This window comes from Trichogramma pretiosum, unplaced genomic scaffold (assembly GCF_000599845.2).
Source record: "Trichogramma pretiosum strain Unisexual culture from Peru unplaced genomic scaffold, Tpre_2.0 scaffold1, whole genome shotgun sequence".
Lineage (NCBI taxonomy): Eukaryota > Metazoa > Arthropoda > Insecta > Hymenoptera > Trichogrammatidae > Trichogramma > Trichogramma pretiosum.
In genome coordinates, this window is record NW_019641703.1 from 3,456,089 (window position 1) to 3,471,411 (window position 15,323).

General features: G+C 38.0%; 1 protein-coding gene across 1 annotated transcript in view; it reads left to right on the top strand.

The window, feature by feature from the left end:
- The window catches only part of LOC106653408 (metabotropic glutamate receptor 2-like), a 33,097-nt gene that overhangs the window by 1,654 nt on the left and 16,120 nt on the right, over positions 1 to 15,323 (top strand). The window contains exon 2 of the mRNA XM_014372834.2: positions 14,430 to 14,572. Within this exon, the coding sequence (XP_014228320.2) occupies positions 14,430 to 14,572 (143 nt within the window). The remainder of the gene's footprint in view (positions 1 to 14,429; positions 14,573 to 15,323) is intronic.

Genomic DNA, 15,323 nt, shown 5'->3' on the forward strand with positions numbered 1-15,323 from the left:
GGGGGGGGGGGGGGGGGTGTCAGGAAATGAAATAGAAATCGATATCTTGGAAGCTCGTGCTGCAATTATCTCGATTAAATTATTTCGAGACCTGCATACAAAGGATTTTGTAATGACCCCCTTCCTGCCCCCGTGCAGAAGCACCACCGCCATCACCCCTGCTGCGTCTGAATTCGAAAAAAGTTCGACTCGGCGCACGCTGGTCTTTTATAGCAATTTTCTTTTTGACCCGAGAGAGTAGCGTGTGGAAAAGAGGCTGCTGCTGCTAGGCGACTCTACATCGAAATAATCTCGTCACGAGATTACATTGTTTTCATTTGCCACGAGCAAACCGTACTCGCGTGCGTTCGTATCTTTGTAATTAAAGTGGATTATTTGTAATACAAAACTTTTATTAACATCGTGGGGAAAAATATATAGCTCGATACATGGTAAAAAATTTATAGGAAATTTTTAATTAATGTATGATAAATTAACGCTAATTTAAACTTTTTATTATCATTTTAAATACATTATGTTGCAATTATGACTATACAGTAAAACTAATAATATAAAATTAAAAATACTGTTATTATGCATTTATTACTTCATAATGAATTACAGATGAGTGTTAATGATCAATAACGTATACAATTGCGTATATTTTTCTGTTTTTGATGATTTTTTCAAAATTTTTGTAAATTCATAATATTTCTTCATGCGGTATCCGTTAAAATGATTGAAATGTACAAAAAAGTGTCCGTTAACAGAGGTGTCCGCTATTAAGAGATGGTTTTGGCCGCTTTTAAGAGGTGCTCGTCCCATAAGAAACAATGTATAGTATGTATGTATAAGTAATATGACATACATTTCAATGATTTTGTAAACAAACATGTACTCTACGGAAAATTTCCATATTGTTTAGCAAAATTAATGATATCATTCGGATTGATAAATCGCCTATAGATGGCGAACGAGGACTTTTAGCACAACTCGCAAGTGGCAAGATATTTTTTAGAATCAATATATGAGTGTATGTATATGAGTGTCAATCAAAGTCCAAGAATTTTCGTCAATGTCATCTTTGAAATTTTGATAAGTACAAGACATTGGTGTTCATTATTCCAGTCGATATGATCTATTAAGCTCTCAAATTCTTTCATTATATTACACCGTTAATCTAGTAACTTTTTTTTATTCGCAAAAAATAGTGTATTGCCGCTAATGTTTCTGCCGCGAGACTGTAGGATTTCCTAGTGCAGAGTGTTGCTGCGTAAAAGAAACGACAACATTCATTGACTACCCTTTACGATTGAGAAAATTGCCATACAACATGATAAAAATTCAACCATCAAAAAATATTATAATCATAAGTTACAAATCTTAAAATTATTTCACGTTGTACAACAAATACTACCGAACATGATAACTTTCAATACTCATTTTTTTATAATGGACTATATAAATTTCTCTTGGTGTATTTAACAAAGAAAACGTCTGAGAAAAGCTTGAAAATTTTCAGCTATACCTTCGCGTTAGTGGCAATAATGAGTATGCCGGCATAAAATTACCGTTTTCAAGAATGTGTGCCGTCACTATATATAATACATGGGCACAGAGCAAAATGAATAATAACGAAAGAGAGCGCAGGGCGAGAGAATCCAAAATCACCTAATTGAAAGTGTTTCAGTGTCCACGCGGGTGCTCAGCTCGTGCAGTTTACAAAGTACACCGGCTAGATTTGGTAAAAGTCATTATCCCCGCAATGTTGAATTGTTAAATTTATGACTTCGAGTTAGAGTTACTACACGCGCGGACCGGTTGCATTAGTTTTCCAACTTCTATTTTCTATAGCCATTATCTACCACCCCCCTGGCGCGTTTGCGTAATTGCTAACAATGAGGCGAAAAGTAAAAGTGAGGGAAAAAAAATGTATAATGCTACATAATGTTGCTCGTTATCCGCGCGCGCGAGAGAGTCCACCCGAGGAAATTTTATTCGGGGATGAGATTACGTTGCGGGTGTCGTGAGAGCTGAGAAAACTTTTTTTTCTTTCGCGGATAACCACCACCTGGCGAGACAAATTCAGTTTTCATGCCAGCGCCGTTTCGCGCGGTCAAAAAGTAGCATTTCCCGGTACGCTGGTATAGTGCACGCGCTAAACGGAAAGTATTATTTTCGGGTCACGGGGTGTGAAGAATAGCGGCATACCGGCCTAGCGCACAGGCAGGCAAGCAGGCAGCGGAAAAAGAAAAAAACCAGCGAAAGCACGTGTTTATCGGCTTTTATACCTCGACCGCTAATTACACGTGTCCTGGGACTTTTCCGTTTTTCCCCGCTCTAATGTACCATTGCAATTCGCTTTTAATTTACTGCGTTCTATTTTTTAGGTCAGAAAAAAAGATCGCTACAAACGCACTTTAACTCAAAGCAGACGCAATTTTTCATTTTTATTTATCATCAAAATTAAACGGCGTCCTTTTGCGTCGATAAGATTGACATACGCTAAGCTCATTGTTATAAAAGGATCGGGGGCCGGTAACTTTTTTCTTTCTACAAAACATTCGTGATCTAACTTCATTTATTATACACTATGAGCGCGCGCGCGCGAGTGAGGCAATATTCTCACGAGAGTTTTTTCCTGTATTAGACTCATTATCGATTTTCTCCCGATACGTATCTTGCTTCTGGGATTTGAAATTCAGCCGATCCGTTCAATCGATATACGGGTAGTAGGGTACATATGCGTATGACATTTGGAAATTACGCGCCTGACGTATTTTTCTTATCAATGAAGTGACAATGTAATTATTGCTCCCTCGCTCGCTTTCTCTATCCAAAATACCAAACGGTTTAGATTGACATTGCAGAAATTGCCGCGTTCCACAATTATAAGTTCCATCGCGTATACTACGTACTATCATTTCGACGAAGCGGAATTCGCGTCTAATTAAGTTACCGCGGCGGAGATATCACGGCTAGATTTATAGTTCATTCGTCGGCTCGTACAACAACCATTGAAAAACCATAATATTTTTAATAGTCAGCGACAGCTACAGAACGAGAAGAGGGTAAAAAAGAGGGAAAAAACAGAGAAATTATTTCCGGTAAATTCTTAATGTCCCGGAAGGTAGCTTCGTTTTACAACGCGCGCGCGCACACACACACACACACACGTATAACTGCGAGTGTGCGTAGGACAATACCCGTTGTTTATGTGTATACAGCGTCTCTCTCGTACTATAAAAGCGCACAACACGTAAGGCGCTCGTGTACTAATGATTAAGCACATAATGGGTACCGAGGGGTAATTAAATTGCGGCTGAAATATGAGTGATGAAAAAAAAAGAGGGAGAGAAAGAGGCGAGCAATTTTTCTCTTACATTGGTTTACTTTGTGAATTATATCTTTTGTGATAATCTCGCATGTGAAAATGCGTGTATGCGCGCGCGAATTTCATGAATGAAAGTACAATTTTCATCAAGCGAATCATCGCTCAAATTGGAGTTGATATAACTATTCAAATTTGCATCAATGGCTGCTCATAATTGTGCATCGATCAAATAACCGCCGAAAAAGTGATAAATACTGTACGAATTTATTTAAAATACCCCCCAAAGAATTGGATAACAATTTCCTCCAGAATAATTCTCGTATTTATAGCTGGCGCTCAAAATTTGTAAAAGTTAATTAATAGTATAAAACGCCCTTCTCGACTAACAATCAGGTATCGATATGGCTAGAAGTGGAAATATCCTTTAGTACACGACTTTGTAAAGTTCCATATATATGTAAAATAGTTTCCTCTCTGTGTTTGATTGGACAACAAGAGTTTCTTTCAAAGTTGAAGCTGTTTCCTAGTCGATATTCTCCGTGCCCTCAATCGTAGTGTGCTATTAAAGCTACTTCTTTTTTTTTTTGTAAACTCACATGGACAACAAACACACACGATCCTTTAGACTCCTCGTGCTTGCAGTCGATTTCGTGCCACGTTTTCGAAAAAAATAAAATTAGTTACCGGAGCATAACTACAAACTTGAGAGAGCAATCAATGCTTTTACATGTAATTTTTAATAACATTTCAAGCTCGCACGTATGTAAACGAAGTTTTTAAATAAACTCTCCGTTGCACATATGAATAAATAGAATTTTAATTTACAGCTCCTTCCATACAATCGCGGTGCAGCTTGTTCGCATTTAATGAAAGAAGATAAAAGTAGAATTGCGCGCCTGTAAGCTCGCACAAGTGCCACATCATCAGTCTGTAGGAAAAAAAAAAAGAGCGCAACCGAGAGCAATCTATATAGGACATCGAGCCTATGTAGGGAAGGGTAAATTTTTTGATAAGTCGCGTGCGGCTTTTTATGCAGCTTTAACGACGCAATCTTAATAACTTCTTTTTGTTACGAGACTAAACTTGTATCATTCTATTATACATATATCTTTTGTATGTATACACATTCGCTTTAACTACTCTAAAAGCCTGAATAGAAATGCTTGAAAAGGCGTTATAAGCACGTAAAAAACTTCCCTTTGCTTTGACACTCGTACGATATTTAAATGAAAAATACTAAGCCACTTTTTTAATTTCAAAATTTTTCAAATGGATCCGCACGTGTATATTTATATCAAAAATTTCTTAAACGTGATTAATTATATAATCTAAAAGCTTAATTTTTTAAATTTGCATAATAATAAGGCGCTTTTTATGATTTTCTTCTTCGTTTCTTTATGCCTTTCACATATATTTACTTCCTTTTTTTCAAGCCACTTTTAATTATCTTAAATTCTCTATAGTGTAATCAGAGAAAACAAAGAAATCCCGAGGGTATAGTTCAGAAACCGTCGACGATGGTACAAGATAAATATTAACTGTTAGCACTTTTGAGTGCGAAAACTAATAGCCGTCAGCATTTTTGTCTTCATTATAGCGAGCAAGTAATAGATATCGTTATGGGTAAAGAGAAGTTTTTTTAATGTGCGTATAAAATATAAGCAGTGAAAGAAAAATTCCTCTTATTCGTGATTCTACTCTGTGTAAAGGTTTATAGATATGGGTCAGATTCCGAATTTTTTAAATAAACCTGCGGGCGAAATCAACGGATTTTTCTGAAATTTTGGTATATTACAGTACCTCATAAAAGAGTCCCAAAACCAAAATTTTAGACTCCCTCTCCCCTCCTACCCCCTAACCCAGCTATAAACGTCTATTTTCTATTTATATTTATTTTGAAGCCCTGAAGTTATTAAAAAATCTGAAAAAATTCATGAAGGTACTTTTCAACAATCCAAACAACCTTGAATTTTTTTAGATTTTTCGAGGGCTTCAGGCCTTCAGAAAAAATCATTGAATATTTAAATTATTTTATTTTCGGTGAAATAAATATAAATAGAAAATAGACGTTTATAGAGGGGGGGGGGGGGGGGGGGGGNGGGGGGGGGAGGAGGACTCTTTTATGATGTACTATAGCATACCAAAAATTGAGGAAAATCCGTGTACCTCGTCCACAGGTTCATTTAAAAAATTCTGAATCTGACCCATATGCAACATACACTGTTTTAATGAGTAGGGAATTACAAATGCAAAGAAACGAATATTTTCTTACATTTTCATATTTCAAAAAAGTAAGATTTTTTGCAGTAATATTTTCAAGTCAAATAAGCTCAATTATTCTTCGACTTTGTTTTCACAATTTCAAAGAAAGATTTTATCAAGAAATTTAAAAATTTTGTGAAGTCTTTTAATTTTTTTTCGCGAACACGCCCCTTTAATTTGAATTGCATGTACTTTTCTATTAGGTAAATATTAGGTATAATTAACCAAGTTTTTTTCTCGCTCATACGTTTTTTCCTGTTGATGTATAATGGGGGTACATTTTATTTCATACATTTTACACTTTCGCTCATAGTACAACAAATCTACAGAAGGGCTTTTCATGCTCATTATAGCCATTGAAAACGTTAAAGGCTTTGACGACACCTCTCATAATTTCATTTCGCGATAGGGAGAAAATTGATGGAATGAGTTCGCGCAAAGGGAATCTATTGGCACCTATTTTACAAAGTTTTCCCTAGCGCTGTCGTGAATTTTCGTTCAATCATAAAAAGTAAATTGAACAGCGCACCTTATGCTCTGTCTGAGAAGAATAACAGATAGAGGTATATAGCACGGTAACACCCCCCGCGCTCTCGTATACATTACAACGCGCGGAGTTTTTTCATTCATCCGAAAGAGAGGCACCGAAGCCAGATTTTTTCCTGAAATTTTCTCTGAATAGCTTTCTGAAAAAAGAAAAAACAATAACGTGGATTCGCAGAGACAGCGAAACAAATGCATCCCGCGCCGCGTGTATGTTTTTGAAAATAGATGTCACGAAAAGCCATTTTTCAGCCATCGCAATTTTTTCGACAAAGCTCGAATCAATAAAGTTTCTCGCTGTACTTTGAAATTATGGAAATGTTCGCGTGCAAAAATTTCCTCGTCTTTTTCTCCGATGATTATTACCAGCCGCACATCTACCGCTGATTTTCCTGTACGGAGATTAACTTGATATATTAGCAAAGCCATGTCAGAGTATCTAGCATATAAGCCGCCACATTAGTTTTAGTCAACCGATTAAACCATAATTGATCACCAGCTAAGGTGGAAGACTAAATGAACTAGGATCAACTTTATTATGACATTATTCGACAGATTTCGCCTAATTCTCGAGTTGAAAGATTCTTGCTGTACAACGCAGAAATAAAATGATCGAAAAATAAAAAAAATGTTTGAAACAGCCTTTTTACCTGAAATCCCAATAAAAAAGTTTTCTACATAAACTTTAAACGACTCATTCGGTGAAAGCCAATCTTTTTTTTTTGTCCGAATAAAACTTATACATTTTTTATTGAAACGGATCAAACTATTTCTAAAAGCTTTGTACAAATGGAATAAATAATAGAATGAATAGAATATGACACTCAAAATCCATTTACGAATTATCTCAAATAAAGTTTAGTCCAATTTGCTTAAGACGCAGCAGCTTATCAGGGACTGTACAGGGTAAAATTCGTCTCAATATCCCGTGCGGAGGCCGCGCGGAATCGACAGCTTTATGCAACAAAATTTCAACTCTCCCTTCATAAATCTAAATCTGATACAAACAAAGTTAATGGTACAGACGGTACATAAGATGAAGTCAAAATTTCAAAAACTAAAGTTTCAATCACGCCGAGTAAATTATGTTTCAAAGTCGAGTTGTGTGCGTGAATGCTTCAAATTCCGTAAAGTAACTTTGATTCTCGCCGATTTTGTGTGTAGCTGTGTGTGGCGGGTGATATACACCGAAAGAAGAAGAAGAAGAAGAAGAAGTTGCTTCCTTATCCTCGTCGACTTGCCGAAACAATATATTCTTTACTCGCACTTATTTCATCGTTTTCTCGCCGTCCCGCCGCTCTCGCTCGGCGCTATAAATTTTTCGGTGTCCAGTAGTACTGGTAGCAGTTGCAGCAGCAGTAGTAGTAGTAGTAGTAGTAGTAGTAGCAGTAGCAGTACCATGTCACGAGTACTTTTATGTTGTGTCCGTCTTGCAAGCGGTTCCGTTTATGTACTGACACGCGCGCGCAACGTATACACACTCGGGTCGGATGTAGGAGAGGATTAGACGGGGGAGAGAGAAAGAAAGAGGAAAAAAAGGGAAACGGAGAAGCATCGAATTACTTAACATTTCATGTTACTCTTTTTTGATAGTTTCCATGCACCCGCATACGCGTGGCCCGCTTCTTTTCTCCCTCCCTCTCTCTCTCTCTCTCTCTATACTCTTTCTTATTGTCAAACAAAGAAAATGACTTCCGCTATAATGCACGTCGTGTCGGAATAATGTGTCAGCAGCATGCTCGCTCGCTGCGAAAACGTGCGCCGTACTACTATAAGAAGAGAAAAAGTGGATAAGGAAAAAACGAATCTATATAGATATCGAGAAATACATATACGCCAGAGAGAGAGAGAGAGAGAGAGAGAAAGAGGTAATATAGAGTAGCAGTAAAAAAGGGCAAAATAACGAATGATTTTTCTCCGCGTATATAGCAGAGAGCGCGAACGAAAAAATCCTTGCCTATGCCGAGCGCGTCGTTAATCGAGCACGTAAGCTTGTAAATTCAACCCGTTCGAAATATAACATACACACACACACGAAACTGTACAGCAGCAGCACCCACACGTACAGTACTGGGTGCGCCGCTGCTTCTGCTGAATTTTGCATTTAAGCTGCTGCTTGCTCTCTCACTATCAAAGCTCATGCGTCAACAATGTGTTTCGACTCGAGTTTCGACTTCTATTAATCGGAATTTGCTCTCCAGACATTATAACGTGTACGATATTTATGGGACTTCGAGGAATTCATAAATGTGCGCGCTGTTGACTACGGTATAAATACCAAACAGCAGAGGTGAAGCTTTTCATTTAACGTTAATCAAGTTTGAAAGCGTTACAGCAAATTCATGCCCTTGATTTGTTTTTACAACGGAATCGAGATATTTTTAACGAAATATTTATTAAATGTAATTCTAATGCTTAATTCATTTGATAAGCAAATGGATACCGTACAAGTATTACAAAATAGTTTTAAACTTTTTGGAGGGTATCAATCCATCATATAACTTTAATACTGTGCATAATGTTATGTAGTACGAAAAAAAAAAATGTGTCAAACACTGTGAATCGAACTACAGGACAGTCCCGTACTTGGAGCTAGCCAACATTAATCAATACGAGTTTTGTATATAAACTGCCCTGGCTTAACTGACAAGATCATTGTTCGCGTTTTAGCTGAAAATTTTCTAAATTAATGACATAATTGGATATCAAGAATCCAACGATCGGACGTGAAACAAAAGGCTGATCAGCCAGTGTCACGATAATGAAATACCACATCAGTCAGAATGAAAAACCACAGGCATTTTATTTTCCTTTTTTTTTTTTTGTAGAAATCGGTAAACCATCGACTTTCACGTTCACAAGAAACTACTTTTTCTTGGCTTCAGAATGATTGTAGAAATGCTAAATAAAATTAATGAAATTCCATGAAAAATTCACGATAACTATTCGGTATTTTTTAATAAAACTCTTTTAACAAGCTGCTGTACTTATTTCAACTATTCAATTCAGACCTTCGTAAATGATGTAATATTTGAATACAAATATGTACTTTTATACATATTTCATAAAACGATGAAAAAATTGATGAAAGTGTTTTTTTTCAAGAGCATAAGACAGCTAATTAAAATGAAGATAAATATTAATGATTTATTATTATCAGTTCATTTTCATTTGAGCGACCTCTTGCTTCTACCTCATCTGATCAGGCAATTAAAGCTCGGAGATTAAAATATAACTGACAGCGTCAAAAATAATGATTAACTTAAACACAGATAATATTGGTTATGCTTATCCCAAGGGTTGGGAGATAAAACGCTGAACTGAAGTAGCTCAATAATATAACATGCCTGTCACCAACAGAGCTACGTAGCGATTTATATATATATTTCAAACCCCCCCCCCCCCCCCCCNCCCCCCAGAAAAAAACAAGAGTGAGAGAGAAGATCAAACAAATAATTTTTACCATTTTCGCTTGATCAAGTAAAAAATAAGCGATAAAATATCAATATATGATCCCTTCAAGCTTTCCCATTATTTCTTTCATGTTTTATCAATACAATCTATCTAAAAATGATTTGCTGTGGTTTACGATTGACGCTTGCGAGAAGTAAGTGCTGTAAAAGTATATATTATATAGTATATCAAGAGAGTATCTATGACGCAGTTTCACCCAATGTGCGTATACATACACCGTATACACACACACGCGCGCGCGCAAAAATTGAACGCTATATAGCCTCGAGTCAAGAAATGAAGAAAAGCTTTTATGCGCTAAAAAATTCCTGCCACGTGTGAGTTATCGTCGCCCAAGGAACTTTTTCAAGAGACAAAGTAAACGTGCGACGCCGCATTTCTAAACGAAAAAAAAGGAGAGAGAGAGAGAGAGAGAGCGAAGTACTACTGCGTGCGAGGCGACGAACGAACGAACGAACGAACGACGGAACGAACGTAGCAGCGGCAGTAGTGCGTCTATAGAGGTGCAGCAGTAGCAGTAACGGCAGCACTGCTACTGCTACTGCTGCATGCGCAAAACTCAACTCGTGAAAAATCAACTGAACGCCAAGCGTGCGCGCGGCACACACCCACGCGACGACGACGACCGTGTATATAACCGTACGTAGAACGTTTCAACGCTAAATACATTCTTTCGACTTCCTCGAGTAAGAGGGAGAGAGAGAGAGAGAGAGAGTGAGTAAGAAAAATGGTAAGCATGGGTGATGTATAGTGTGGCGCATTCGTTAATTGAATTTTTGAAATCACCCACTGTGCATATTCCTTTCTTTTTGGCGCATTCGCACACGAACTTTTTTTTATGTCTTGATTGTGGCGCGAAAGCTGAAAACTTTTTTACATGCTTCTATTACGTAGCTCATTATTAAGAATTCAAAGTTTCAATGTTATTGTAAATAATCACTGATTAAAAAAGTTAATAATCAGGGATTCGCGGAAGTTTATAGTTTAAAACGATGACGTAATCGGGGATTAATTAAAGCAAGTTTTTTTTTTTATTAAAACAGCGAATAAACTCCATATAACTTATTGACTTGAATATTTACGTTTACATCGAAGATTTTGATGTTCTTTTAAATAATTATTTCGCTAATTGCTTCCTTTACATAAATTTTCCTTGAAAAAAAAGTAATAATCATGTAAGTAGCTACGAGCCGTCAAGAAATTTTTAACGACGTATCAGCTTATAGTCTTATATCCACGAAAACTTTAATGTCTTAGAATGCGATCCCTGTAATCAAGCTTCTTCGTTATATCAATATTACATATTTTATTATATTACGTATTATAGCTGAGCGCCGAGTCAGCAGATTTCGCGAATTAATACTCCAGCAAACTAAACATATACGTACTGCAACTCAGTACATTGCATATTGTAAGTACGTACATACACCGAGGCACGAACCGACTGATACAGCATTTAACTGAGGAGGAGATAATTCTCGTGAAAAAATAAACCGCTAAGCCCGAAGTTGAGGGGTGATCCATTCCGAATCCCCCATCAATAATATACACCACCGGTAGCAGCAGCAGCTACCCTCGTTAAATCTATTCTGCCTCGTTCGATCTTGACTGTTGCAGACTTCAACGTCTCTCTCTCTCTCTCTCTCTCTCTCTCGCTCGCTCCGTGCAACTCCGTGCAAGTATGCGTAGCTGTGTGGGTGTTGCTGACACCATCATTCATTGTGAATAGAATTAAGTGCAAAGATATGTATAATCGCTTCGGCGCGCATGTCAAGTTTGTAATTCTAATGTGCGCGGCTCGCTCTCTTGGTAGTAGTACGCTCGGGCCGCTTATATAATACTTAGCTGTTACGCGCAGACGATATATCGTCGACCATGTGTCCAGTCGTCCTCCTCGCTTATGGTACGGTTATACGAAACGTACACGTATTATATACGTTATACCTACGGCGAATGTCTTTCTATTATTACTCTTTCTCCAGTGCTTATCTCAAATGTACCCATTATTCGTCTATTTCACTTTTAGGACAGCACACGTAGCAGGAGAGAGAGAGAGAGAGAGAGAGAGAGCAAGCTTGAGTATAAAAAGCCCCCTCGGGTCACTTTGATCGACGAGCGTGTGTCGCAGGATGTGTGTTTTCTATCTCAAACGTGGAAAACCTTAAAGGTTTAAACGCCGTATACAGCGAAGCTGTGCTGCAGCAGCTGTTTCGTGTATTGTGGGAGGGCTGACGTATAACACGAGTTTCAATACGTATTTTTTTCTTCGAATAAAGTATATACATCTTTAGCTCGGCAAAGAGGAGATGAAAGTCACTGAAAATTAGAAAAACATTTGGCGAAAAGTAACGTATAAATTCGTTATGGTTGAAAAAAAAATAAACGTATATAAGAGCGAAAACTTTTACAATCTAGATGGCGAGCTTAGACAACGACTCGGACGACATAATTGAAGTCTTTACTTTTGTTCCGAGCACTAATTAATTTTCCTGATTTTATCGCGACGTGCCAACTAGAGGATTATGTCATGTTACCTTGAAAAATAAATTTCAAGATCGCTTACCTTTCTCGTTTATACGCATGTTAAATCGCGCCTTTTACGATCTTGATTTTACGTTCGTCTCTAAATTATTTTACGGTGAAAATTTGTGAACCGACGCGTAGAAAATAATTAAAAAATATTATAACACTCGTTGAAATTAATTTATGGTCGAGAAAACACACGATACCTGGAAAGAAACATCCAATTTGTCCAAATAAAAAGGCAGGGTGAGTCTGCTAGTACTCGACCACATTTGTTGAACGTGTAGGTGGGTTTAGATTTGCTTCGAAATTATTACAGTACCGTATTTGAGTCATTCATTATCAAATTATTGTGCTTAACATGTCAAAAAGTTTGTACAAAATTAATTAATAGATAGCGAGTACCTTTACCTATAAACCTACAAGTGAAAAAGTAAAAATAATATTCAAAATAAATTTCGAAATTTGCAAAAATCGTGCTTTCGATGTTTAAAGATCTCTATTGAAAATGTGTATAAATGGTAATTTGCATAAATTTCATATTTTTAAAAAATAATCATAAAAAAAAATGTGCATCATTATATTACGGCCATAAAATGTTTAAAATAACGTCCAGTTCGACTGGCCCTCCTCATTAATTCAAGTTTTATTCATGTAATCCAATTACTTTTATCAATTCATGCAAAAAATTAGTTGGGTATTAGATCATGATTTCTCAGAAGTTTGGACTCTTTCAGATTTACCCAATATTTCTATAATATAAAATTCATTATATTTTCAGTAGTACAAACCCGTTTTAGTGAGCCCGAGATCAAGAATTTTTCACGGTGAAAAAACTTGTCGATTCAACAACTACACTCGGAAGTGTGCTGCCGGAGAGGAGAATAGGATAGGTGTCGATAGACGCGCACACACTCACACACACAAACAGTGCCTTGTCAGTTGACTATTCAAACTTATTGATGCCAAACTTGGCCTGGCGCGCGAATTTATCTACCGATAGATATTTATGCGCGCGGGGCCGAAATAAAAGTGTGTTCCAGAGAGGATCGAGGGTGTGTGTGTGTGTGTGTGTGGAAGCCCATTCAAATTGACTTGCAAATCTATTCTTCAGTTTCGGTTGTGACGTGACATTAAAATATACCACTGCTCGTCGTCGTGCATATATATAACGTTGATGCTTGCGCAGCGCGTTAAAAGTTAGTGGTGTGCCGGAGGTAGGTGGAGGGCGTGCGGAATCCTGGAAATATATAAATTTTCCAATCACCCTCTTGATAAAGCGCCGTTAATATGTGCCCAGAGAGATCGAGCACTGCGCGAAATCAAACGAACATAAGTATCGGCAGAGGCGTTACAGTGTACAATAGTTATTAGCCCACTGTGTGCAGCGTACGCACAGATATATATAGTTGAAGTGCACAATTTAATAAACAATGCGCATCGTTGCGCTGGGCTACACAATTCATTAGCAAGATCAATCGATCATGCAGCAGCAGCTCCAGACTCGCATGCACTTTGGCCGCGCGCGCGTATCAATTTTCCCCTTGGTTGGGCTTCACGCTCGTTGAGCTTATGTATTATGAGAGGCAGAGAGGAAGAGAGAGAGAGAGAGAGAGAGAGACAGCCGTGAGCGCACCTGACGACTAATGTTGACGACAACAACAAAAGGATCGATGGAACGTTGTCAAGGAGGATTTATCGCGTTCGATATTATAACGGGCCGAGAGAGGGCACGAAATACATAGCTATGCGCGCATATGATCTGTGCGCAGAGGTGCAGCAGCAGAGCACAGCACAGAGGCCGGCCTATAGGTATGTATAGGTATACAGTACAGGACCAAGTGTTGCTGCACGAGTCTCGGCAGCCGCAACCGATGATGGACCACCCACACTAGCGGTGAATTATTGCTGACAATTTTTCGACTCTCGTATATCTCGTATATAACTCGATATATCCCGATCGAGAGGGCTTAGAATAGATTTATGTGGCCCCCTTTGCTCTCTGTGTAGGTATACGCGAGCAAAAAACTTTTTGCAATTTGCAAGTGAAAGGGAGTCAAGTTTTCCCTTCGATAGATTCAATATTGACGCAGGAGGGAGGGAGGGAGAGAGAGAGAGGAGCGAGGACTGTTTGAATTAACTTTCGCCATGCATACGATCGCGGGGGATTTTTCATAAACGTATACACACGCATACGTACATGTTCGAGCTGCCCGTGAAAGCTTATACCACTTCGAACTCTCTTAATATATTTATAACTGGACAAATTTTACGTGTTTCTCTCTACTTTTTCTTCTTCTTTTTCTTTTTGCAGGTTCCATCAGCAATATAGACGGTGCCGAGTTTCATTGCAACAAGACGGCGGTTAGGAAGGTTATTGCCGGCGTGGTCGGCGCTGCGAGCTCCGTTACCTCCATACAAGTTGCGAATCTTTTACGACTCTTTCGAATACCCCAGGTGCGTATATATAAGTATTTACTTCTTCTCCTATATACCATACTCACACATACACGCGAGTTAATATAAATATTTCTCGAAGTGTAAACGCAAAGTTGTTTTTTTTTTCTTTTTTCCATACTCTATCGTCCTGCTGTCGCTGAGCGCATATGTCGTATTCGTCTATTCGAGGATCCTGAGATTGATGAAATTTGCATTATTGATTTTATGGAAAATGTGCTGCTGCCGCGCGCAGCACCGTTACGACTTCTCGAACGAAAGAAAATGTCGTTAAAACTTTGCACAAAAAAAAAAGAAGGAGAAACTCTTGCTTCCTGCGTGTATCGTAAATAATACCATTTACATCGAATTCTGTATAATCTTATTTTCCATTATCCGCTCGATCCTGCCGGGCTGCGAGGAGAAGGGTATTATCGTTGGAAACATTTTTAACTGATGAATAAGATTACGAAATGAAGAAAATCAATTTTTTACATTCGCTGTACCGATATACTAAAACTGTTATCCCTCCAGTCTCCAATTCGAATAAAACTTTCGGGTAAAAAGGCGGGGTGCGCGCGTAAAAATTCCTATCTTTGAAAATAAATGAAAAGCGCTTGGAATATTTTTCCGAAATTCCGATTGGCCAGTGGCGCAGAGGCGAGCCAGCAAACGAACGAACGAACGATTTGAGATATACACACGTAAAGGATAAGAATTTGGCGCGAGCAAGCTCTGGCATAAAATTGGCAGAAATCGGTTGCGATTATCT